General features: G+C 45.9%; 1 protein-coding gene across 9 annotated transcripts; it reads right to left on the reverse strand.

The window, feature by feature from the left end:
* Positions 1-5,922: 5,922 nt before the first annotated feature.
* Positions 5,923-27,165, reverse strand: LOC122422605 (proline-rich protein 2-like). Of its 9 annotated transcripts, XM_043439053.1 has the most exons (9): positions 26,970-27,165; positions 17,436-17,503; positions 11,301-11,481; positions 10,798-10,902; positions 10,593-10,658; positions 7,694-7,950; positions 6,751-7,062; positions 6,536-6,630; positions 5,923-6,441 (listed from the first exon to the last, which is right to left on the reverse strand). In XM_043439053.1, exons 6-9 carry the CDS (start codon positions 7,879-7,881, stop codon positions 5,996-5,998), a joined length of 1,041 nt encoding a protein of 346 aa, XP_043294988.1. In that variant the 5' UTR covers positions 7,882-7,950; positions 10,593-10,658; positions 10,798-10,902; positions 11,301-11,481; positions 17,436-17,503; positions 26,970-27,165; the 3' UTR covers positions 5,923-5,995. The 9 variants fall into 9 exon arrangements, with proteins under 9 accessions (XP_043294988.1, XP_043294984.1, XP_043294985.1 ...); XM_043439049.1 differs by having other exon boundaries at positions 7,694-7,953; positions 10,593-10,902; XM_043439050.1 differs by lacking the exon at positions 17,436-17,503 and having other exon boundaries at positions 7,694-7,953; positions 10,593-10,902.
* Between the last annotated feature and the right edge of the window lie 358 nt (positions 27,166-27,523).

Consider the following 27,523-nt stretch of genomic DNA (forward strand, 5'->3'; position numbering starts at 1 on the left):
CCCAACACAGTGCTCTGTGATGACCTAGAAGGGTGGGATGGCAGGAGGTGGGAGGGAGGCTCACCAGAGGAGAGATATATATATATATATATTTACTTACAACTGATTCCTGTTGTTGTATGAGGGAAAGCAACTAAACATTGTAAAGCAGTTATTCCTCAATTAAAAATAAAGAAATTTGAAAACTTTCACTCAATATATCTGCACTATCATCTAAACTCTATGGGATCATCTATTCATAGCTACTTACCCAATAAATTTTAGTGCTTATTCATTCCTTAATGATTTTGAAATATGATTTTAATAGCTACACCCTATTCCTCAATATCTTACATAAATTAGAAACTTTTCAGCCCTCATCATAGAAATATAATACCAAAATAGATTTATATTTAAAATTAAACCTTTCATGTCAAATTCAGTTTAAAGAGAATTCCTCTGAAGATCTAAAATTCTTATGAAAAGTCATTATTTGGAGTTTTTTTTTTTTTTATCTGTTATGCTTTATTGTCATTTTGTTCTAACGACTCTTTTATTTCTGTAATCTTTCCTTTGACTGTAGTTTTTCAGTGAATTAACATTTTAAATTTAAATTTAAAGAATGTCAAAAGGGATTCTTGTGTGTTCGTCACTCAGCCGTGCCCAATTCTTTGTGACTTATGGACTGTATTTTGACAGGTCCTTCTGTCCAAACAATTCTCCCGGCAAGAATACTGGAGTGGGTAACCATTCCCTTCTCCACGGGACCTTCCTGACCCAGGGATCAAACCTGGGTCTCCCGCATGGTAGGCAGATTCTCTAACATCTGAACCACCAGAAAAGCCTGACCATGGTGTAAATGGATGCAGACATCCTCAAAAGAATATTAGCAAACCAAATTCAAGTATCCATTAAAAGAATCATACACTATGCAGCTGCTGCTGCAAAGTCACTTCAGTCACGTCCGACCCTTAGCGACCCCATGGACTGCAGTCTACCAGGCTCCTCTGTCCATGGGATTTTTCAGGTGAGAGTACTGGAGTGGGTTGCCATTGCCTTCTCCATCATACACTATAATCAAATGGAATTATTTCTAGGGATGCAAGGATGGCATTATCTGTAAATCAATCAATGTGATACAGCATATGAACAAAATAAAGAATAAAAATCATATGATCACCTCAAAAGTTGCAGCAAAAGCTCTTGATCAAGTGTAATATCTATGTATCATCCCAACTTTCAATAAAGTGTTTATACATGGAACATACTAAAGGCAATATAAGACAAGACCACAGCTAACATCCGACTAAGTGGTAAAAAGTTGAAAGTTTTCCCTAAAAGATCAGGAATCATACAAGCATGTTCACTCTCGCCAATTTTATTCACCATAGTATTGGAAGTCCTCCCCAGAACAATTAGGCAAGAAAAGAAAATAAAGGCATCTGCATTGGAACAGAAGATGTAAAATATCACTTTTCGATTATTACCTGATATTACATGAAACCCTAAAAAATCCACCAGAAAACAACTATTAGAACTAATAAATTCAGCAAGATAATGGGAGATGAACCATCAGAGAGAGAAATGAAGAAAACAGTCCCATTTACAAATGCATCAAAAGGAATAAAATACCTTGAAATAAATGTAAACCAGGAGCTGAACGACTTGCACAGAGTCATGGACTCCAAGACAGGAATTCTGGGTTGAAATCCCAGCTCACTCGTTAACCTGCTGAGTGACCCTGGGCAAATGACACAATGATCTGAGGCTCAATCATTTCAACTGCAAAATGGACACAAAACCAGTACCTCCTTCCAGGGTTGTGAAACTAAAAGAAATGCTTATTTAGACCAGGGGGGTGAAGGGTCAGTAGCAGCCTCTCCTTGTGTGAAACTTTTCTGGGACTGGGCTCTCCTCAATCTGTGGGTGAGGGTCCAGTGTGGAGCTGGGAAGCCAGATGGGACTGGATGTGGACCGAGGCAAAAAAAACCAACTAGTTTTTTCTGGGGTGGGGAGGGGGGGAGGGTGGCAGGGAAGCCGCCTCCTTTCCAGATCTCAGAGTGGGGCCTGAACCAAGGGCCCGGGGGTGCACAGTCCGAAGTGAACTCTGAACACCCCCCCACACACACACAGCAGGCATGGAGCCTTCCTGGCTGGAACCTTCTCTCTGGTCCAGTGTGATGTGGTGCTGCTCTGAATTCTCCTTGTCTCCACCAGGCAAAGAGCTCCCGGGAGCTGGAGGTCTATTAAGGCACAGGTGCCTGAGTGTCAGAATGACACAAGGACTAAGAGAATTGAAAATGAACTATATTGACAAAAATGACAGAAGTACAGACGAGGCAAGGGGTGGAAAGCACAGGTACTGACTGCCTTTCATGCCTTTACCAGGAATGTATCAGAAATATCCCCACACCAGCTCAAGAGAGCCCAAATGGTAGAAATATCATGGAAAATCAGGCTGTGGATCTAATCTCTACACTGCTGGTTCCAGAGACCCAAGTTTCAACCCTTCAAACTTCTTGTGGGCAGCCAGACATCAAAGGAAGAAACACAGCCCTTGCCTTAGGAAGTTACAGCCAGATTTAACATTGGGGTTGCTCAGCATGGTCAGTGGTCACCACGGACTCAGCCCCACCTCCATGCTCACATTGTCTGTCTTCACAGAAACATACATAGTTCACTACAGAGAACTTTCTGGGGGCACTTGTGTATACTAGGAACTGGCAATGGTGACATGGGAGGAGAAGACACAGAAAAGGACACCTGCCTCTGGGGTGCTCCACAAATAACCAAAGATCTGAAGTTCTTAATACTTGGGGGTTTGAAAATTGTTTCTTAATATGTAAATGGAGAATGGAAGCCCATTGGGACTATTTGGTATCCATTGGGAATACCAACTGGGAAAGTAAGTTGAATCCCTGCCTCACAAAACACCACCAAGGCAATTAGAAACATACCAATACTTGAAAGGAAACCCTGACAAATTTTTGAACTATTTTTGATGAGTGGATTTTTTTTTTAACTTGAGGTATTGTTGACTTTTAATGATTTTTTAGTTAAAGGTGTACAGCTAAAGGATTCAGTGATTTGGTGTCTCAGGTGTTTCCTTGGACAAACTTCACTCCCTTTGACAGGACCTTGGGCCATGTCCTCTACTCAGAACAGGTAATAATCCTGAAAACACAGAGCAGCATGTGATGTTGCTCACTGGTGTTTTCTGACAAAATTAATTATTCTAACATGACACAAAAAACAAACGTAGAGACTAGCAGAGGATCTCCAAACATATCTTCAAACAGGAGGCCTTGCTCCCTTGAATGTGGTACGTGAAACGGCTTGGAAAGAGAAGAGGTGGTCATGAATATTTTCTCTGTAGCAGACAAACCAGTGTGCAGAGAGGAGCAGGCACATCCCAGGACACTGAGCACATGGACACAGTGACTGGATGCTCAGCCTTGCTCTTGGGGCATTGCACTGTCTCCACCCCTGACACAGGCTAAGCAGCTCCCACATATCCTGGAGATTACAGTCACATGACCTGGACCTGGCCAATCGGTGTGTTCTGTCCTCTCTGGCCACCTTGATTGGCTCAGGACTAGTGCAGTGACCAATCAGGGCCCAGGGCCGGGCCCCAAACTGGAATCAAGGGGAAGAGGATTTCTCCTTCTGCCAGAAGGGGTGGGGCCGGGTGACGTCAGGCTACAGCAGTGGGCGGGGCATGAGGTCAGCCTGGGGCCGTTGGTGACCTTCGTGCTCCCATCAGGCCAGAGCCGCCGACCTGAGGATGAGGGCGCTGCTGAGCCCAGGGGTTGAGAGCGCCCGTTCCTGCTGTGGTCCCGGAGCTCCACCTGAGACCTGAGGGAAGCCGTCTGCCTGTGAGTCCTCTTCTGCTTGTCTGTAGCTTCTTTGAACCCCACTGGGCTTTCTGTCCAGCGGGCTAAGTGGAGATCCTGGAGATGCAATTGTGTGGGGTTTGGCTGGCTTCAGGAAGAAATGCCGGATGCCACTGGAGACGCCAGTTATTCCGGATTCAGCCGATATCTCTAAGGGCTAGATACTAATTCTCGGATAACCCAAATTAGTCTTCACAGGATTAAGATAGCAACGTGCTAAGGAGAAATAGATGTCCTCTTTCTAGAGCGTGAACCTGGCGCTCAGAGAAGGGGGTAACGTGGCTACAGCAAAGAGGTGTGTACCAGACAGAACCTCCAGATCTTGCGGTTTGAACTCAGGGAAGACACTGGTGTGGCTTTTATCTGTGACAGGGGCTAAGGCACCCAGCCCACATTAGTTACTGTGGGGACCTGACTTGGTAAATGCCATCTGGTAGCTTTGAGACTCACAAAAGCAGTTTGCAGTGAAGAGAGGAAGGGCACCTCCCTTTATCCACCCCACCACACCCTCCAGATTCCCACATACCCTGATCTCTTTCTCTTGGGTTCTGAGGCAGTTACAGAGTCATGCTCATGTGACCACATTGCTGTCTACTGTTCATGAGCTGCCATCTGGGGCTGCTACAGGAGAGGCCAAGGGCCTTTGCTCCCGAGTACCTCTCTTCTGTTGGACCTTGGGGGCCCTACTCCCCACTTGCACTTGCACACCACAGTCCTTTCCAAGTATTGTGGGGACCCTCACTCAGTTTGCAGCCCATTGTATCCATTGCTGTCCTTTTGATGCCTTCCCTGAAACTCAGCTTGTGATCTCCTTTGTAGCAGTGTGGCCCACCTGGCTTCTACTGGATGGTCAGAGCTGACAATGAAACAACAGCTCAGGTCTGACAGCTCAGAAGCTCTGTCAAAAGGGACCTGACTCTTCACAGTGGAGAGGGTGTCGTAGCCTCCAGGGTTCTGGAACCCGTGCTTGGGCCAAAGTGACTCCACAGGCGTTTTAACGCCTGGGGAGGGTTCTGGCTATAGTGGGAATGGCTCGAGTCTCCTGAGGTTCTGAAGGCCCACTGTGTGCAGGTTCATGGTGCACAGAGAGGAGAAAGTGGAGTCCTGCCCTGGAGGTGTTCACAGGTCATGAATGAGCCAGACAGGCAGGCAGGGCATGATTGCACCTGAGCTGCCTTCATGAGGGAATGGTGTGGGGGCAGAGGAAGAGAACCAAGTCTGCTCCCTCACGTGGTGCCCAGGGCATTTTTTCACCACCTAAGCACTTCCCACAGTGTTGATCGTCACTGCTGTCTGCAAAGGGTTTCTATTGTTGTGTGTCTTCCTCTGAGCGGTCAGGCTGTCTCTAAACTACACTGGCCATGTGCATTGCCTCTCCTTGGAACATCCCACATGTTCTCTTCTTTACAGAACAGTGAGTTTCTACAGGTTTTTTAGGCCACAAGTATGTTGGGTCATGCTCTAGCCTTCTGTCATGAAGAATGCTTTACTTGTTGTTAGGATGTTTTTATTCCCAGCTCTCTTTCTTGGCTTATTTTGTGAGTTTGTTTGTGCCACAGGAAGAGCTCAGCATTACCCTCTGGCTCAGATGTCACACTTACAACAACGCCTGCCTGGAGATGATGACTATATTTCCCAAAAGGTCTTCATTTAGCCCATGATATCTTGAAGGTACCTACACTGTCCTTTCAGATACCCAAAGGCTACTTCAAATGAAATAAAAACAAAAATTCTCAAATGTAGCCTTACAGTATGTGGGGAATCAGAAAAAAACTACTTCTGTCATTTTGCTATAGTCATTGATTGGGGACACCCAGAATATAGGAAGAAATGAAGAAAGAAAAGGATTAAGGTGTGTTCAGGATCGGGGGAACAGACAAACAGGGATGTGAATAAAGGATTTGTTGGGAGCTGGGGCAGAAAGACTGAAAGGGTCTGAAACTACAGAACGGTGATGGTTACACAGCACTTTGAAGGTCCTGAGTGTTCCCAAATTGCAACAATTTTGAATAATTTATTCATTAAAACTTAACCGAAAAAAGTACAGAAAGCCATAAAAAAAATAAAAGAGCACAAAAAAGTTACATAATATCCAAGTGAAAAGACCCTCAAGGGAAGGGAACTCAATCTCCCCTGGGTGGGGAGTGAGTTGATGGCATCCACGGGGAGCAGACAGGGATGGAGGCTGCAGAGCCAACCACGCCCCGGGACGAGGTGTTTCCAGAAAGGGCGAGTTCTCTGTCCAGAGCGGGGGCCTGTTCTCCCTGCAGGGGTGAGTCAGTCATCATGGGCATTGGGTCTTGGGCAGGAGCCAGGGCAGGCTCTCCTTGCAGAGGTGGTAACTCATGCCCTGACTCGGGTTCTCCTGCCAAAGCCCAAGCAGGGGCAGGTGCACGTGGAGGTGGAGGTTCGGGCTGAGGGGGTGGGACATGTGTGCCTGGGGCTGGGGGTCCTGCAGGCACAGAGGTCCGATCTGCCCAGTGTGCTGGCCAGTACCCAGCTGGTCGGTGTCTTTGGGAGAGTAGGCTCAGGTCTCGATTTCCCTTCAGTGGATCCCTGGGTCCTGCACCTATAGCAACCACCACAGTAGGGACAGGACTTAGAAGTGGAGCCTGGTTGAAATTAGAGGCCAGTGTTAGAGCTGTGAGAAAAGAAAAGGTTACCCATGGCCAGCCTTGTGATGTGTGCATCCGGTGACTGAAAGCATCCGAGAGAATCCCAAGGAATACCAGCACTGGATGCCTTCTCTGACTGCAGTCTGCAAGATGGTGTGAGGCCAGCCTTTGCTCCAGGCCCAGCCCCAGCTCTGGAGGACTCCTCCCTGTGAAGCTCAGCGCCCCTCCCCACACACTCACATTCCCAGCCCCGGGCTCCTCACCTCTGTGCTCTGCCACGCTGGGCTCCAGGTCCTCCTGCTGCCTCAGAGGCAGCGGTTCTCGGGGCTCTGGGTCGGAGCCGGGTGTGCTGAGCCCCATGGCAGGCTGAGACTGGGCCCTGGGGTGTGTCCTGGGTGCTCTCTGGGCAGCAGGCCTTCCCGGCTTCCTCTTCATTCCCAGTTGGGCTGACCCCTCCGTGGGCACACTCTCCTGGACCCTGCACTGGGCCTCCCGGGCAGGGGGGTGGTGCTCTGACTCCTCCATGGGAGGGTGGATGGGGTGTCCCCCTCATCAGCCATATCCTGTGGGAAGCTCTGAAATGACAGTGACCGTCAGCCAGCCCTGCTTGGAGTTTACCGAGCTGGGCCTGGCAGTATGGCTGCTGCTTTCTGCCTGCTCGAACTTCTGCTTCTGGAATGAGCAGAAATGCGTGTCTGCTCAGATACCCAACCGGGAGGATGGAGACCCCCCCTGAGGGTGTGAGGTCAGCCTGGGCAGCCGGCGCTGCCTGGACTCTCTCTCAGCCCTCCCAGCCTGCTCTCCCCTGGGGTGTGAACAACACCGGCCCACAGGCTCTGACCCCACATCCGCCTGGGCTTGCTGGAGGCCGGCACAACCCGAGAAACCCCCTTCTACACTCACAGGGAAAGGACTCAGGGTTACCTGGGTGGGATGGGAGAGGGGACCTGGCCCGGCCTGGGGCTCCCGTGTTACCTTTCTGATCCTTCGGACAAAGAAAATTCTGGAGACAGAATTCTTCCCTACGTTTAGAGACACTTCCCAGTCCAGGAAGTCACAAGAGGATGTTGTCTCTGACTGCAGTCCATCGAGTGGGTGGGCTGAGGCCAGCCTTTGCTCCAGGCCCAGCCCCAGCTCTGGGGGACTCCTCCCTGTATGGCTCAGCACCCCTCCCCACACTCACATTCACAGCCCCAGCCTCCTCACCTGTGTGCTCTGCCATGCTGCGCTCCAGGTCCGAGGCAGCAGTTCTCAGGGCTCTGGGTTGGAGCCGGGTGTGCTGAGCCCCGTGGCAGGCTGAGACTGGACCCCGAGGTGTGTCCTGGGTGGTGTCTGGGCAGCAGGCCTTCCCAATTCCTCCTCATTCCCAGCTGGGCAGAACCCTCTGTGGGCATGCTCACCTGGATCCTGCACTGGGCCTCACGGGCAGGGGGTGGTGCTCCGACCCTTCTCTTGGGGAGGTGCTACTTCAAAAGAAATAAAAACAAGAATTCTCAAGTTTGGTCTTACAATATGTGGGGTGTCAGAAAAATTCCCTGGAGAAGGGAAAAGCTACCCACTCCAGTATGTGGCCTAGAGAATTCCATGGACTGTATAATCCATGGAGTTTTCTCTCTTTGGAGATAAATCCTTTATCAGCTCTGTGTTTGCAAGTATTTGTGTGCCAGTGAGTGGTGTGTTCTTTGCTTTTGTTCATAAGGTCTTTACCAGAGCAGAAACCTTAGATTTTACACAGTCCACAGTATTGCCTTTTTGTGCATTGCCTTTCTATATTGTGTGTGAAGACTCAAAGGTCATGTCTAGGTTCTGCGTGATTTTATATTGTCTTTGTGAGACGTTTGGCATGGAAAATATGTCTCAGAAAAATTTGAAGTGAATTTGGTGTAAGGTGTCAAGTTTCCATCCACATTCACGTCATCCCCTCTGGTTTTCAATTCATCACTCCTGAACTCTTTTGGAGACCTTGTGGGAAGTTTGGTTGCATTTCAGTTTGAATTTCTGCCCTTTAGTAGATTCACCCAGTTCTGCCAACAGGGACACTGTGAATGGTGAGTGAGGGGCAGCCTGCACTCCCAGCAGTGACCACAGGGTGGGAAGAATGCTGCTCTCCCCTCGGGAGCCACAGGCCACAGGCATCCCAGTGAGGAGCGGGCTGTGTGTGCAGCTAAGAGGATTTAGTCTCTCAGGCGCCTGTGGGATGTTGCCTTTGGGTCACCCAGGGTGGGCGTTTACAGTGACAGGAACCATTGCCCCGCAAGTGAAGCGAGAGCCGATCGGAAATCCGCCACTGCTCCTAAAGAGATGCACCTGAGGCCCCTTGAGGGGCCTGCACGGAGCGCTCTTTGGTGGACATGCTGGGGACTCTGCGGCCTCGTGGGCTGCCCAGGGCAGGCTGTCACCAGCCCAGACATGACCGTCACTGCTGTCTCCAAACGGTTTTCACTGGCTCGTGTCCTCATCTGAGCGGGCAGGCCATGTGCACTGCCTCCCCTGGCAACTTCTAGGCCAGGTCTCCTAGGCTAGAGCCCTCAGGTCTAACGTGTAGGTCTAGGCTACACTGGCCATGGGCATTGCCTCTCCTTGCAACTTCACCGCTTCCTTCTCTTCTTTACTGCACACTGATTTTCAAGAGTGTTTGGGCCACAAGGATGTTGGGTCTTTCTCTAGCCTTGTCTCATGGGGTTGAGACAGCGCTTCCCGGTTGTTGGCGTGCTCATTTTGCCCGCTTTCTTTCCTGGCTTCTTTTTGTGACTTTGTGCCTGAGGAAGAGCTCAGCATTTCCCTTCTGGCTGAGACGTCATGCAACAGTAATGCCTACCTGGAGATTATTTGCCAAAAGGGTCTCATTTTGCAGATGACATCTTGAAATCACCTGCACTGCCCTTTCCGATACACAAAGGCTGCCTGAAAGGAAACAAAAAACGAGAATTCCCAAGTCTACTCTTAAAATATGTGCAGAGTCTAATAAAACCACCTTTTCTATGATTTTGTTCATCGGCATGGACTGGAGACATCCAGGATATGGGAAGACACTCAGATATGAGAGGATTAAAGGTTGTCGGGGGCAAGGGAGGAACAGGGAGTGCTTGAGGTGAATACAGGATTTGCTGGGGGCGGGGGGTGGGGTTTCGGGAGGATGAAAGGGTCCCAAACTAGAGAGTGGGGCCGGCCGCACAGCATTGTGAAGGTCCTTAATGCTCCGGAAATGTACCACTGAACGCCAATTTTATTGATTGACACTTAAAGGGGAAAAATACACAAATCTGTGAAGAACAGAATATAAATCAAGAAAATACAGAGAAACCAAATGAAAAGCAGTTCGGGAAAGGGAACTGAGTCTCCACTGGCTCGAGAGAGAGTTGATGGCATCCACGGGGAGCAGACAGGGATGGAGGCTGTAGAACCAACCCCTCCACTGGACACGGTGTTTCCAGAAGGGGAAATGTAAAGGGTTGTGGGTCTCTGTCCAGAGCAGGGGCGTGTTCTCCCTGCAGGGGTGGGTCAGTCATCGTGGGCGTCTGGGTCTTGGGCAGGAGCCAGGGCAGGCTCTCCCTGCAGAGGTGGTAACTCCTGCCCTGACTCAGATTCTCCTGCCAAAGCCCGAGCAGGTACAGGTGCAGGTGGAAGTGGACATTCAGGCTGAGGGGGTGGGACATCGGTGCCTGGGGCTGGGGGTCCTGCAGGCACAGAGGTCCGATCTGCCCAGTGTGCTGGCCAGTATCCAGGTGGACCGGTGTCTTTGGGGAAAGGCTCAGATCTAGATCTCCCCTCAGTGGATCCCTGGGTCCTGCACATGTGTGTGCAACCGCCTCTGTGGGGACAGGTCTTGGAAGTGGAGCCTGGTTGTATTTGAAGGTCAGAGCTAGAGCTGGGAGAGAAGAAAAGTTTGCCCACAGGCCAGCCTTGCTATGTGCCTAACTGGGCACTAAAGGTTCCCTGAGATTCCCAAAGAATACCCAGCACAGGAGTCTTCTGTGCAGTCTACAAGATGGGTGGTCTGAGGCCAGCCTTTGCTCCAGGCCCAGCCCCAGCTCTGGGGGACTCCTCCCTGTGAAGCTCAGCGCCCCTCCCCACACACTCAGATTCCCAGCCCCGGGCTCCTCACCTCTGTGCTCTGCCGCGCTGGGCTCCAGGTCCTCGTGCTGCCTCAGAGGGAGGGGTGCTCGGGGCTCTGGGTCGGAGCCAGGTGTGCTGAGCCGCGAAGCAGCCCGAGACTGGGCCCCGCGGTGTGTCCTGGGTGGTTTCTGGGGAGGCCTTCCCCTCTTGCTCTTCACTCCCCCTTGGGCTGACCCCTCCATGGGCACGCTCACCTGGACCCTGCACTGGGCCTCACGGTCAAGGGGGTGGGGCTCCGACCCCTCCCTCGAGGAGGTGGACGGCGTGTCCCCCTCGTCGGCCACATCCGGTGGGAAGCTCTGCAATGACAGTGACCGTCAGCCAGGCCTGCTTGGTGTTTTCCGAGCTGGGCCTGGCCAGCATGGCTGCTGCTTCTGCCCGCTCAACCTTCTGCTCCCAGAACGAGCAGAGACAAGTGTCTGGTCAGATACCCACCCGGGAGGAAGAAGACCCCCCTGAGGGCGTGAGGGCAGCCTGGGCAGCCGACACTGTCTGGCCTCTCCCCATCCCACCCAGCCTGTTCTCCCCCGGGGTGTGGATGCCACCGGTCCACAGGCTTCTGACGCACATCCTTCTGGGCTTGCTTGAGGCGGACACACCCCGAGAACCCCCCGTCCCCATTCACAGGGAAAGGACTCGGGGTTGCCCGGGTGGGATGGGAGAGGTGGCCGGGCCCGGCCTGGGGCTCCCGTGTTACCTTCCTGTTCCTTCAGGCAAAGGGCCAGAGGCCTCCTCGGGGGGCCCTGAGCCAGTGTCGCCAGCGATCCCACACACTCTGCCTGTGAGCCCTCCTGAGGCCCCGTCCTCTGGGCACGGGCAGCAGCAGAACATCTTGGCAGCAAGTGATCTGGCCAGGGACTCCTCTCCGATGTGGAGACCTGGAAACCAGGATATTAGCTGAACACTATTGTTTCACAATGATCTATAGTCCTATTTGACTGAGTTGTTCTAAACCTTTTTGATATGTGTTGACAAAGCTTCTTAAATCATTCTAATGAAGATTTCTAGCCCAACTTTGGGATGCTTCAGAGGGCCCTGAAACATCCCAGAGATATTACCCTAATTAGGTTCGTTTTGTATACAGAATTACATGGGAAGTACTGTCAAGTGAGTAATAAGTCTCCAGTTTATATTGTATGTATCTTCCTGACCCAGGGATCGAACCAGAGTCTCCCGCATTGTAGGCAGACACTTTACGGTCTGAGCTACCATGGAAGCCCATTGTATGGTAATATGTTACTAATATAGATACCCTAGAAACTGTATGGAGTTCCTAAAATTTTGATGTGTTTGGGTAAAATGTTTTCAGGCATGATTCAGTTACTATCTCAAAATATTGTCATAGCACTAACCAAATTTCACAAAGATGCTTCCTCTTCAAGATTTATAAAAAGGACTTTCGGATAAATACCAGTTTCTGAACTGGGGAAAGATTCTAATGAAAAATCTGCTGACTTCACAAAGGTTAACAAAAGGACTGAATGAACTGGTGAATATGCTTATCACTTTTATGGTTTCTAGTTTTCCAGGTTTAAGAAAAACCTTCCGCTCAAACTAATTATGATGGTAATTTGTTAAGATTATATTTTATAAACAAATTGAAACATTTATCTTTTCTCTCTGAACTTCCAGAGATTGGAAACTCTTAATTTCCAGTAATTTTATCAGATAAGTTAGGAATGTTATTTCACTAACAGGTACAGAAATCTGAAGGAACTTGAAGGAATCTGAGACCTGGAGAAGGGAGGAATTCACTTAGATTTGTTAGGGAAAATCTGTGGTAAACATTTGGCATGACTTTCCTAGCCCTGAAAGGTTTTATTTTAAAAGTTCAGTCTGAGACTTTTATAGTCTCAGCAAAGCAAAAAAGTCTATGATCAATTATGGTTGTATAAATCATCAGGCAGTTTATTGCGACCAGACCTATAGTACAAACAAGTCTTAATTTGGTATATTTGGTAAAAATGGTGGTGATTTTAGGGAGAAAAAGATGTTTCAATGAATGTTAAATCCCAGTTTGTTAATGGAGGTCTGTATCTACTAAGACTCATTTCCTGGATAGTCCTTTGTTGTTAGGGTATATTAATGTAAAATTTAATTGCATTATTAAAGGACACTCTAGGGTTGTTTCTGAAGCTTATTTCAGTAATGTGTCTTTGGATGAAGATCAGATGCCTCACACATGACCTGCAATCAAGACTGAAAGAAGACATAATTTAAGGAACTTTCTAACCTGGATGGATGGACCTCTCCATCAGGTACTCTTACTAGCTCATGCCCAGTGAAACCGAAGGGAAAACGACTCTTGGGTTAGCTCCCACTTCCAAAGGCCCCTAAGCTGGACTGGTCTATAGGGAGGCCTGCCGACCTCAAACTCACCTGAAAACAACGTGCAAACAGAGGACACTACACTGCACGAGGACGGGAAGAAGCTGACGTCACAAGGAGGCAGCCGGCCCAGATGCTGACCTGCCTTTCATGATCATTTGTGTCTTTTCTTGATTCCTTGGACCTATGCCTAGCAGTCAAATCTTTTCTATCATGGACACAATTCTATGCTGGTTTAAAACTCAATCCAGTTGTTTCACTGTGGCCAATTCCCTATGTCTGGTACTTCTGGGTTTCCTTGGTGGATTTCTGTTCTCTAAGGATACCCACTAGGAAATTTATTTTAGATGAGAGTTCAGTCCTGTTTTATCTTCATGATATTACAAATGGAATTCTCTCACCTGGCCAATTAATAATACCTGCTCTGGGGATGCTGGCAATAGATATAAGTTTTCTCTTGGGGTCATTTTAACTCAATCGGAGTGATGAGCCAAGTCTCAATTTAAAAAATTAACCTATCTATGAAAGGGAAAATCCCCACAATTACGGGGTGGATCTACATGGTTAACACCAGGCTATGGTCATTTAAGTTTAAAAGCTCCTCTACGTTGGGAAAGGTTCAGTTCAGTTCCGTTCAGCCACTCAGTCGTGTCCGACTCTTTGCAACCCCATGAATCGCAGCACACTAGGCCTCCCTGTCCATCACCAACTCCCGGAGTTTACTCAAACTCATGTCCATCGAGTCGGTGATGCCATGCTGCCCTCTCTCCTGCCCCCAATCCCTCCCAGCATCAGGGTCTTTTCCAATGAGTCAACTCTTCACATGAGGTGGCCAAAGTACTGGAGTTTCAGCTTCAGCATCAGTCCTTCCAGTGAACAACCAGGACTGATCTCCTTTAGGAGGGACTGGTTGGAGCTCCTTGCAGTCAAATCATACTAAAAATGATCAACCTGGTAATTATGAGACAAGGCTGGGTGCTTTATGAACTATGTCTCTTATTACCCTTAGAGAGTGATTGGGTATGGAACTAAGTGGATTTGTGGTACTAATTTATGGCCTTCACATCTACAGGGATGGTACTAAGGTGTAGCCTGGGATTCCCATGAATTTTAGGTCATACATGTTAACGAAATAGAGGTAACCCTAACCAATCTACCATTGGGATGATCCCAATGAGTCAAAGATCTGTACTGTACTGGTTTTGTAACTTGTGTGTATATGTGTGTGTGTGTGTGTGTGTGTGTGTGTGTGTTTTGCACCGTGTGTGTGTGTGTGTGTGTGTGAGTGTGTGTGTGTGTGTGTGTGTGTGTGTGTGTGCGCGCGCGCGCCTTCAATGGGGTTGGAGGATGTCATTGACCATATCTAAGCCTTAACATCTTTCATAAGCTTTAAGTGAGAGTAACCAGGCTATTAGCCTATTGCATTCTGAGATCTCTATGATGAGAGAGGCAATGCTACAGTACAACGGCAAGGCCCTTGACACCTTAAAGCATCTCAGGGAGATATCTGTGCTGTAATGCAAACTGAATGCTATATTTTCATACCTGGCAAATCCTTTAATGTAACACATTTGAACCACATGAAAAATCAGAGTTCTGCTTTAAGTGACCCATTCCCTAATCTTCACAATCTTTTAAGAAAACTGGTGTGAGAGGCTCATGGCTAAAATATTTACTTTTAATTCCATTAGTGTTATTAACTATACCATTTGTAATTTGCTTATTTCACAAGGTTATCATTTCATGTATTACCAAGTGTATGAACCTCCAACGAAAATGATGACAAGACTTGAAGCAGTTGATCAAATGTATAGCTCGATATATGATCAATGATTGTAGTAGTGTGACTCTAGGTTTGAAAAGATGCAATGAGAGGGAATACTTTCCTGGACCATAGCTAGAAGACAGGAGTCCAGAGATCTTTGACTATTAAGACCTAGTCCAATAATAGCACATTGAGTGTCTTATCAACAAAAACCTTCTTCATAACTGGGAATGAGCCTTCCCAGCAACGCGGAACAAAATGGTCATGAAATGCCCGCCAAAGTATGGTCGGATTCATGACCACTAGGGGGCCGTGTCAACTACAAGCCGGCATGTGCCAAGAGCATTGCCAATGACTGAACAGCAAAGGCGCCTACAGAGAGTGAACCCCATGCTGCTATAGCCGGTGACCTGCAGCACCCCTGAGGGAGCTCAGGCTGCAGTGGGGCCCTCTCTGCTCCAGGGACTCTGGTGGGACAGGTCTTCAGACAGTTGGATGTTTTCAGGGGCAGATTTTATGATCTCAATCCTTGCATCTCCTCATATCTAGAGAAACACTAAATCCCTTCCTGGTGATATCAGATCCTCATGACTAACAAAAAGCCTTTTGTAAAATGAGTGCTTCATGGTATTGAACTCTCCCTTCCCCAAAACCTTATATATTGTCTTTCCCCCACTGCTGCTTGAGGGCAGTTTCTCGGAGCTATCTGTGATGCTGCCTCCTGGGCTGCAGTCCTCATTTTACCCCAAATAAAACTTAACTCGCAACTCTCAAGTTGTACATCTTTTTTTAGTCGACACGTGCCACTGTAAGAGTTACCCTGGGCTCCACAGAGGTGATGAGAGTCGGGGCCTGGGGTCCTGGGCACCTTCATTTTTGGTGGCGAGTCCGAGGAGGCTGGGCAGAGCCGGGTCAGAGGACTCCTGCTCAGGACCAGGAGGGGATGTCCGGATCCCTAGAGGGACCCAGTGTCCCTTTATGCCACAGCTGGGACATGGACCTGGAGGGGGCCTTGGCTTTAGGCCTGAGCGGGCCTTCTTTGCCGCCTTTGAAGCAGGGCCCAGGTTGCTTCCCTTCTTTGTTGGTTGATGGAGGCTTGGAGCCATGTAGGGCAGTGGCTAAAAGGTGGCATTTGGCCTGATCTCATTGGGCCTTCTCCAGCTTTGCCTGTCCTTCCTGGTTAATGAAAATCTTAAAGGCTAAATTTAAAAGGTCTCATTGAGGGGTCTGAGGGCCTTCTGCCTTTTTTAGTTTCTTTTGGATATAGGGATGACTGGCAGATAAAATGTGTGTTAAGCACAATGGTGCCCTATGCTGAAGTGGGGTTTAATTTTGTATATTTTTGTAGCACTTCCATTAACCTGGCTAGAAATTGTGCTGGGTTTTCAACTAGCCCTTGAGTTATTTCCAAGAGCTTATCAAAGTTGACAGCGTTATGCCCTGCCTTTTGAAGGCCCACAATGAAGCAAGCAACCACATGATTACGGGCTACTTGTCCAGGTCTCCCTGCCTGGTAATCCCAGTTGGGATCTTCTTGGGGGACAGCTGTTGCCCGTACGTGCTTAGGGTCGTCTGTCCTGTATATTTCATCAGCATGAGCCTGAGACACTTGGCACACTCTTTCCTTCTCTTCTGGGAGAAGAGTGGGGGAAAGGACGGTGTAAATATCATGCCAGGTTAAGCTGTAAGACTGCGTAAGATGCTTGAATTCTTTTAGATAATTATCAGGGTCTGAGGAGAAGCAGCCAAGACGCTTTTCAATCTGAGATAGATCAGAGAGGGAGAATGGGACATGAACCCAAACAATGGCTTCTGAACCAGCTATTTCCTCTAAAGGGAGTGGAGCACAGAAAGGAGCTGGGTCCTGCAGTGAAGTTTCCTGTTTTAAAGGTGTTCGGGACAGGGTACAGGGAGGGGATCTAGGGAGGTCAGACTAAAGCCTTGGGACCCTTGGGTAGAGGGTGGGGCTGAGGTCTCAGAGCTTTTCTCAGGCACAGGCTGGGGAGGGGGTTGGGAGCTGCAGTGGCCTGCGCCTGAGAAGGAGGGAGGGAGGTGGGGACGTAAGGTGGAGGTCGTGGAACTGGATCTGGGGCTGCTACAACAGGATTGGGAGTGATAGTGGTGGGCTGTGGTCAGAAGAGTAGAAGGAAGAAGAAGAAAAAGTCTGAACAGGGATTGGGAGACAGTATATTAGGAGGATGTGGCCCAGAATGGATTCACAGAGAGAGGATCGAGAGTGAACAGCAGAGAAAGCCTGAACATGAGGGATTTCTAACCACTTGCCATTGCAGTGGCAGAAGTTATCGAGGTCTGGTATAGTATCATAATCAAGAGTTCCATTTTCTTGCCATTGGGACCTGTTATCAAGTCTGTATTGCAGCCAGACAGTGTTGAATAGTAAATAAGTCTTTTTAGTCTTATCTCCCCTTGGAAGCCCAAGGCTTTTAGGTTACGGAGAAGGCATCCTAGAGGAGTAGGTTTTGAGGGCTGGGATTGAGAATTTCACATCACAGCTGAGTACGCAGGTTAGACGAGGGCGGGAGAAAGTGAGGAGAAAGGTCCGAGAGAAAAGGTGTCCCATTCTCAGGACTTGCTCAAAGAGTAATAACAGTCTGCTTTGAAATGGGCATCCCCTATTTCAAAGTCAGACGGGGGTGCAAGGCTGAGGACCCAAGGGCCGTGGGAACCTCCCACCCAGTAGGAGAGAGAGAGTATCTGAGAGAATGGGGTTTCACTCACCCTTGTAACCGATTGATGAAAAGTGGGCCGGTCTGTGGATGTCAGTCCAGCAAGGCAAGTGAAGAATCCTGTCCCAGAGATGGTCTCGGTTTCTCAGAAAGGTCCAAGGGAGGGGACCACTGGAGGTGGGCTCTTGAGAGGAGCCCACCCAGTTGCCATGGATTTTCCTTCCCAGGTTTCGGCACCACAGTGTAAGGTGAGTGCAGAGAAAAATAGAGCAAGCTGGGCAGTCAGGCAAGAAAAGGAAATTTATTAGAGGGAAAAGAGAGGGTGACTGGCTCTTAAGGAGAACCAGCATTCCCCCTTTCTAACAGAGTCCTTCTTATACCCCACCAATGGAAAATTCTCTGATGCGATTATCACGTAGCCAGAGGTCTGGAATCTGGTGGTCTCCCAGCTTTGAGAAGATAGGCACCTGTGAGACAACAGGATGCCATTTGGGCAATTTGATCAATCTCACAGATCACTGTGATTTATTCTTTGTGAGGTCAACAGAGACATCTTACCAGTGAGATCCCATGTGGGCCCTATCGCATAATAGGCTTGTTCCAAAGTACTGATGCTGAATGTCAGCTCAGAGGCAGCAGCTTGAAAAGTGCATGGGTCATGTGGGAAGAATTATGGACTAATTTTAGGACAAGTGCCAAGGGGGCAAGATTTGTTGCAACTTCCTCTAGGGATGAAATCACATATTGATGACATTTTAAAAAATCCTCCCTGTAGCCAGCTGGCCCAGTGCTGGCGGGAGACATTTCTGACATTGCCCACTTACCTTCCTAGCACTGCTTGCCTTGCTATGTCTCTGAGTTCCCTGTGGAACACACACATCCAACCCAGTCATGCCCACAACGCTCCTCTAAAATGGCTTCCCCCCAAGAGCCTGGATTCCTCCACAAGAGCCTCCTTCCCTTCCACACACAGTGGGTGGACTCAGCCATGACTTGCATCCCCTCAAGGTGGCTCCTACTCCAGGTCCGCTCCAGCCAGAAGCACATCTGCAACTGTTGAGGTGGGGCTCACGTTCAGCTGCACTGGTGGCCAACCAGACCCACCACCATGCCCAAAGCAATGATGGTACATCCACAGGACACCACACTCAGCCTACACAGGAGACACCCTGGATTTCCTGTCCCTGCTGACCTGGGGTAACTGTTCGTCTGAGCCACACAGGGGACACTCCACATAGGTCCACTCGTTCAACATGAAGACACAGTTCATCTACCTAATATTAATGCACAGAAACAGAAAAGATCAGCAAAATGAGGAGACAATATATTCCAAATGAACAGCTAAGACATGACCTCAAAAAAGAATTAAACACGATGGAGATACATAATCTACTGGTTCATTGGTTAAGATGTTCCTGATAATGTAGGGGACAAGTGTTCAACTCCTGGTCTGGGAACTAAGATCCCAGGCTGTGGGGCAACTAAACCTGCGTGTCACAGCTATTGAACTCACGACCCTAGAGCCTGTGCTCCTCAGGAAGAGAAGACAGAACACTGGGAAGCCCAAACTCCACAACTAGAGTGCAGCCCCCACTCTAGGCAACAAGAGAAAGTCAGTGCCACAACAAGACCCAGTGGACCCATGAAATAAGTAACTAACAGATATTTACTCATCTCAGGGAAGAATGGAGAACAGAATGAGAATCTCCATAAAGAGGCAATAAGTATAAAATAGAGCTGATTATAATTGAAGAATACAATAACTGACTTGAAAAATACAGCAGTTAAGTCAACAGATTATATGATTCAGAAGGACAGATCAGTAAGCTGAAATACAGAGTAGTGGAAATCACCAAATTTGAGCACCAAAAGAAAAAAAAAAAGCCAAAATATTGAGGATAGTGTAATGCATTTGGTGAATAATATCAAGCATAATAACATTTACATTATAAGGACTCAAGGAGAAGAGAGACAGAAAGATAAAAATTCACTTGAAGAAAGAATGACTGAAAATTTCCCTATCTTGGTGAAGGAAAGACACACAGGTCCCAGAAGCACAGAGTGTCCAATACAGGGCAAGCCAAAGGAGAAACATGCCAAGACACATATCAATCACCTAAGAAAAATTAAACAAATAGAGAAAATATTAAAAGCACAAAGGGAAAAGCAACAAATAACAAGGGAATCCCCATAAGTTTAACAGCTGATCTTTCAGAAGAAACGCTGCAGCGCAGAAGGGTGTGGCATGATACACTTAGAGTTATGAAAGGGAAAACCTTACCAGCAAGATTACTCTAGCCAGCTAAGTTCTCACTCAGGTTCAAAGAAGAACTCAGTAGTTTTACAAATAAGCAAAAGTTAAGAAATTCAGCACCAGCAAAGTAGCTTTACAACAAATGTTAAAGGATGTTCTCTAGGCAGGAAACAGAAGGGAATGAATAGACCTGGAAAAAAAAAAAAAAACACCCAGGGAAATAAAGTAAATAATAATAAGTTCATGCATATCAATAACTACCTTAAATGTAAATTGATTAAATGCTCCAACCGAAACACAGACAGGCTGAATGGAAACAAAAACAAGATCCATATAAATGTTGTTGATAATACATCCACTTCAGACCTAGGGACACATACAGACTATAAGTGAGCACCTGGGAAAAGATATGCCATGCAAATGGAAATCACAAGAAAGCTGGAGTAGCAATTCTCATATCAGAGAAAATAGACTTTTAAGTAAAGACGATTACAAGAGACAAGGAAGAACACTACAAAATGATAAAGAGATCAATCCAGGAAGAAGATATTGCAATTATAAATACACATGCATCCAACATAGAAGCACCTAAATACGTAAGACAAATACAAACAACCGGAAGGGGAAATTGAAAGTAAAAAAAAATAATACTAGGGGATTTTAACACGAGACTTGTATGGGGTGTCCACCTCAGTGCACAGATCATCCACACAGAAAATTAATATAGAAACATAGGCCTTAAACCACACATTAGACTAGATGGACCTTATTGATATCTTTAGCATACTGCATCCCCAAACAGCAGAATAATTTTTTTTTCCTCAAGTGCACATGAAAGACTCTCTGGAATGGATCACCTCCTGCATCACGAATCAAACCTTGGTAAGTTTAAGAAACTTGAAATCCTAGCAAACATCTTTTCTGATCACAATGCTATGTGATTAGGAATCATTTATAGGAAAAATTTGCAAAAAACACAAACACATGGAGAAATCAAACAGGTCACTGAATAAATCAAAGTGGAAATTTAAAAATACCTAAAAACAAATGGCAATGAAAAAATGACAACCCAAAACCTTTGTGATGCGCTAAAAGCAATGCTAAGAGGGAATTTTACAGCAACACAAGAAGCCTACCTGAAGAAAAGAACATTAAAAATAAACCTAATCTAACACCTAAAGAACCTAGAAAAGGAAGAAAAACAGCCACAAAACCTCCAAAGTTAGCAGAAAGAAAGAAATTATAAAGATCAGAGCAGAAATAAGTGAAAAAAAAATGAAGGAAACACTAGCAAGGATCAATAAACAATAAGAAAAGTCTTGGAGAAGATGAACAAAATTGAGAAATCATTAGCCAGACTCATCACGAGAAATAGAAGACTCAAATCAATTAGAAGTGAAGAAGGAGAAGTTACAACAGACAACACGGAAGTAGAAGTGATTATAAAAGACAATTAGAAACAACCATATGCCAATAAAATGGACAACATGGAACAAATGGACAAATGTTTAGAAAACTACAATCTTCTGAGTCTGAACCAGGAAGAACTAGAAAATAGGAATAAATCAATCACAAGCACTAACACTAATCACAAGCTCTAACTACGAACAGATCAATCACAAGCACTAGTAACTGTGAGCAAAAGTCTCCAACAAATAAAAGCCCAGGACTCACAGATGAATGCTCTCAACCGGTGGAGGTGTGACAATACCTATCTTGATCAAACGCTTCCAGAAACATGAAGGGAGGAACATCCCCAGCTCATTCTGTGAGGCCGCCATCACCATGAACCAAAATGAAGCAGAAATGCCACACAAAGAAGAAATTGCAGGCTAATATCACTGATGAACATAAACGCAAAAATCCTGAGGAAAATGCTAGCAAAAAACAAACAACAACAACAACAAAAAAAAACTCATTAAAAGGATCGTACACCAAGTACAAGTGGGGTTTATCCCAGGGATTCAAAGATTCTTCACTATATGCATATCAATCAATGTGATACACTATATTAACAAATTGAAAGGTAAAAACCATATGATAATCTCGAGAGATGCAGAAAAAGATTTTGACAAAGTTTAACACCAGTTTATGAATTAAAAAATGCTTTGCAAAGGGGTGTAGAAGAAAACTACCTGAACATAATAAAAGTCATATAGAAAAATCTCTCAGTAAACATTATTCTCAATGGTGTCAAAATTTAAGCATTTCCTCTAAGATCAGGATCAAGACCATGGTGCCCACTCTCATTCCTATTATTCAATATAATTTTGTAACTCATAGGCATAGCAATCAGAGAAGAAAAATAAAACTAAGCCTATTGAAAAAGAAGATGTACATCTCTCACTGACTGCAGATGAGCTGTTTCTATTCACAGAAAACCCTAAAGATAGAACCAGAATATTACTAGAGCTAATCAGTGAATTTGTAAAGCACAGTATACAAAATTAATTCACAGAAATCCTTTGCATTCCTATAGTACAACAGGAAAAATCAGAAAGAGAAACCAAGGAAACAGTGCCATTCCCCACTGCAACAAAAAGAATAACATAGCTAGGAATAAACCTATCTAAACAGACAAAAACACGTGTATGCAGAAAGATGAGCTGTATGATGAAAGATATCAAAGATGAAACAAACAGAAAGACATGCCATGTTCTTGAATTGGAAGAAATCAATATTGTGAAAATGACTATACTACCCAAAACAATCTGCAGATTCAAGTCATCCCTATCAAACAATCAATGACATTTTTAAAAGAACTAGTACTAATAATTTTGCAATTTATATGGGGGAGAAAAAGACCCAGAATGGCCAAAGCAATCTTGGAAAGAAATGTGGAGCTAGACGAATCAACCTTTCTGACTTCAGACTATACTACCAAGCTAGAGTCATCAAGACACTAAGGTACAGGCACAAAAACAGCAACATAGAGCAATGGACCAAGATACAAAGTGAGGGATAAACCCACACTCCTATAGGCACCTTTTCTTAGACAGGGGAGCAAGAATGTACAATGGAGAAAGGACAGAAAAGAGAGCCTCTTCAATAACTGGGGCTGGAAAATGGGGCAAATGCATGTAAAAGAATGAAATTAGAACACTTCTTAACACTTTACACAAAAATAAATTCAATATGGATTAAAGACCAAATATAAGGCCAGAAACTATAAAATTCTTAGAGGAAAACATAGGCAGAACACTCTTTGACATTTATCACAGCAAGATCCTCCTTGACCACCTCCTAGAGAGACTGAAATAAAAACAAAAATAAGTATGGCATCTAGAGAAACTTCCAAGTATTCAAACAGCAAAGAAAACGATAAACAAGATGAAGAGACAACTCTCAGAATGGGAGGAAATAATTGTAAACGAAGCAACTGACAAAGGATTATCTGCAAAATACACAAGTAGATCATAGAGCCTAATATCAGGAAAAAAAAAATGACCAATTAAAAAATGTTCAAGAAGACTTGAACATATTTCTCCAAAGGAGACATTAATAAGGCCACCAAACACAAGAAAAGATGCTCCACATCACTCATTATTAAGGAAATGCAAATCAAAATTCCATGAGGTATCACCTCACACCAGTCAGAATGACCATCATCAACAATTCTACAAATAATAAATGCTGGACAGGACATGGAAGAAAGTGAACCCTCTTGCACTGTCGGTGCACATGTAAACGGATACAGCCACTATGGAGAAGAGAACGTAGGTTTCTTGAAAAAAACTAGGAATAAAACTATCATATGACCCAACAATCCCCTACTGGCCATATACCCTGAGAAAACCATAACTCTAAAAAGACACATGTACCCCAATGACCACTGAAGCACTATTCAACATAGCAAGGGCATGGAAGCAACACAATGTACATCAATAGAACAGTGGGTAAAGAAGTTGTGGAACACATACACAATGGAATATTACTCCACCACGAAAAGGAACAAATACGAATCATCTTAACTGAGGTGGAGGAACCTGTAACCTGTGATAGAGTGAATTAAGTCAGAAGGAGAAAAACAAATATAGTATATTAATGCATACACATGAAGCTTGAAATATGGTACTGGTGAACATTTGAAGGGCAGAAATAGATACACAGATGTAGAGGAAGGACTTGTGAACTCAGCTGGAGAAGGAGAGGGTGGGATGAATTGAGAGAGGAGCACTGAAACACAGCCACTACCATATGTAAACAAACAAACTAGTGGGAAGTTGCTATATAACATAGGGAGCCCAGCATGGTGCTGTGATGACCTAAAGGGTGGGATGGCGGGAGGTGAGAGGGAGGCTCGCCAAAGAGTAGATAATATACTTATGGCTGATTTGTGTTGATGTATGAGGAAAACCAACCAAACATTGTAAAGCAGATATTCTTCAACTAAAAATAAATAAGTACAACCCGAAAACTATCATTCAACACGTCTGTACTGTCATCTGAAGCTATATGGGATCATCTCCTATTCCTAGCTACTTTTCCACTATATATTAGTGCTTATAAATGTCATTAAAGGTTTTGAAAATATGATTTTAAGAGCTACACAGTATTCCTTAATATTTTATACATAAATTATAAAAATTTCAGCCTCATCATAGAAACATAACACCTAAAAAGGTTTATATTTTAAACTAAACCTTGCATTTTCTATACAGTGTAGTGAGAATTCCTCTGAAGACCTAAAATTTTATGAAAAGTAAATTATGTGGAGTCCTTGCCCTCATCTCTTATGCCTTATTGTCATTTACTTCTAAGAACTCTTTGACTTTTGACATTTTTGCCTTTGACTATAATGTTTCACTGGGATAAAAATCTTAAATGTAGATGTTAAGAATGTCAAGAAGAACCCTGGTAAGTGTCACTCAGTCATGTCAAATTATTTGTGACACATGGACTGCAGCCCACCAGGTCCTCTGTCCATAGAATTTTCCAGGCAAGAATACTAGACTGGGTAGCCATTCCATTCTCGAGGGGATCCTCCTGACCCAGGGGTCAAACCCAGGTCTCCCGCATTGTAGGCAGATTCTTTACCACATGAACCACCAGAGAGCCCTGACCGCGGTGTACATGGATGTACAAATCCTCAAAAGAATATCAGCAAACCAAATGGAAGAATACATTAAGAGAATCATGCACTATAATCAAATGGAATTTATCCTATCACCAAGGATGATCTGCACATCAATCAATGTGATACACAATATAAACAAAACTAAGAAGAAAATCATGTGTTCTTCTCAATAATTGCAGAAAAAGCTTTCGACAAAGTGTAATACCAATTTTGATACAATCTCTCAATACTTTGGTTATACATGGCACAAACTAAAAGGTATATAAGACAAGCCCACAGCTAATATCCAACTCAGTGGTAAAGAGGTGAAAGATTCTCCAAAAAGATCAGGAATAGTACAAAGAAGCCCACTCTCACCAATTTTGTTCAACATAGTAGTGGAAGTGTCCTACCCAGAGTACTAGGCAAGAAAAGGAAATAAAAGGCAACCCCATTGGAAGAGAAAAAGTAACACCGTCACTATTTTATTATGACAGAATTTATATGAAACTGTAAAAACTATACCAAGTAACAACTATTAAAACTAATAAATTCAGCAAGATAGCAGGATATGAACCATCAGAGAGAGAAGAGTACAGTCCCAGATACCAATTCATAAAAAAAACCTGAAATAAATTTAACCAAGGAGCAGAAACACCTGTACAGTCCTGGACTCCAAGACATGGAGTCTGGGTTCAAATCCCAGCTCACCCACTGACCTGCAGAGTGACCCAGGGCAAACCACACAATGATCTGAGGCGCAACATATTCAACTACAAAATGGACACAGACCCAGTATCTCCTCCCAGGCTTGTGAAACTCCAAGGAAACGCTTATTTAGGCCCCCGGGGATGGAGTGTACAGGAGCCTCTCCTTGTATGAAACTCCTCTAGAACTGGACTCCCCTGATCCTGTGGGTGTGGGTCCAGGGTTGAGCCTGGGAGCCAAATGGGACTGGATGAGGATCAAGATAAAAAAAAAAAAAAAATACTAGTTTTGTGTCAGGGAGGGAAGCCAGGCCTTTCCAGATCTCAGAGTGGGGCCTGCACCAATGGCCTGGGGGTGTACAATCAGAGGTGGTAACTCCGAAGCCCCCACAGCAGGGATGGAGGCTTCCTGGCCAGGACCTTCTCTCTGGTCCAGGCTCCAGTGTGATGTAATGCTTCTGCATGAGTTCTCTATGTCTCCACCTGCCAAAGAGGTCTTGGGAGCTGGAGGTCTATTAAACCACAGGTGCCTAAGTGTCAGAATGACACAAAGACTAACAACATTGAAAATTAGCTATATTTTTTTTAAATGACAGAAGTACAGAAAAGGCAGGAGATGGGAAGCAGAAGGATTGAGTACCTCTCAAGCTTTTAGCAGAAATATTTCCACACCAGCTCAGCAGAGCCCAGAGGAGGAAAATATAATGGAAAAGCAGGCTATGGGTCTGTCTCTACTCCTCTGAACCCAAACACCCAAGTCCCAATCTACCAACTAATTATTCTGCACAGCCAGACACCAAAAGGAAGAAACACAGCTTGTCCTAAGCAGTTTCAGTCAGGCTTAATGTTCGGGTTGCTGAGCATGGTCAGAGGTACTATGGACTCACCCCACCTCTGTGCTCACATTCCTGGGTCATGGAAATATTCATGGTTCACTACAGAGAACCCTCTGTGGGCACTTGTGTATACTAGAAACTGGCAATGGCTAAATGCAGGGAGAAGACACAGGAATGGAAACATGTCTCTGGGGTGCTCCACAAATTACCAGAGACCTGAAGTTCTTGATACCTGGGATTTTTAAAAAGAGCTTCTTAATATGCAAATGGAGAAAGGGTATTTACAGGAGAAAGGGGAAAGGAATCGTCCCATTGGGACAATGTGGTGCTCATACAGGAAAGTAAGTTGGATCCCTACCTCACAAAACACCACCAAACCAATTAGACACATACTAAGAACCAACAATTGAACGAAAAACTTTACAAACGTTAGAACAATGTTTGATGAGGGAATATCATTTTTTTTTAATTGAGGTATTGCTGATTTACACTAAGTTGTTAGCTTAAGGTGCACAGCAAAGTGATTCAGTGATTCAAGGCCTCAGGTGCTTCCTTGGACAAAATTCACTCCCATTGGGAGGCCCCTGGGCCATGTCCTCAACTGAGAACAGCTAAGACTCCTGAAAGCGCAAAGCAGGATGTGGTGTGCTCGTGGGTGTTTTTGACTAAATAAATTATTCTAATAGGACACAAAAAACAAGCCTAGATGCTAGGAGGGGATCTCCAAACCTACCTTCAAACAGAAGCTCTTGCTACCTTCAATGGGAAGGGCAGAGGTCTGCCATGAATATTTTGTCTGCAGAGGACAAGCCGGTGTGTAGCGAGGGTGTGCAGGCTCGTCCCAGGATACAGAGCGCACGGACTCAGGGTCTGGACTCTCAGCCTCACTCCAGCTGCATCACACTCTCTCCACCCCTGACACACGGTGAGCTGCTCACAGGCATCCGAAGACTATGGTCACATGACCTGGACCTGGCCAATCAGTGTGCTCCATCCTCCCTGGCCACTGTGATTGGCTAGGGACTGGGGAAGTGACCAATCAGGGCTCAGGGCCGGGCCTCATGCAGAAATCAAGAGGAAGAGGATTTCTCGTTCTGCCGGAAGGGGTGGGGCCGGGTGACGTCAGGCTCCAGCAGTGGGAGGGGCGTGAGGTCGGCCTGGGGCGGTTTGGTGGCCTTCCTGCTCCCGTCAGGGCAGAGCCGCCGCCTGTGGACGAGGGCGCTGCTGAGCGCCAGTTCTTGCTGTGGTCCCGGAGCTCGACGTGAGACCTGAGAGAAGTCGTCTGCC

Source organism: Cervus canadensis, chromosome 20 (assembly GCF_019320065.1).
Source record: "Cervus canadensis isolate Bull #8, Minnesota chromosome 20, ASM1932006v1, whole genome shotgun sequence".
NCBI lineage: Eukaryota > Metazoa > Chordata > Mammalia > Artiodactyla > Cervidae > Cervus > Cervus canadensis.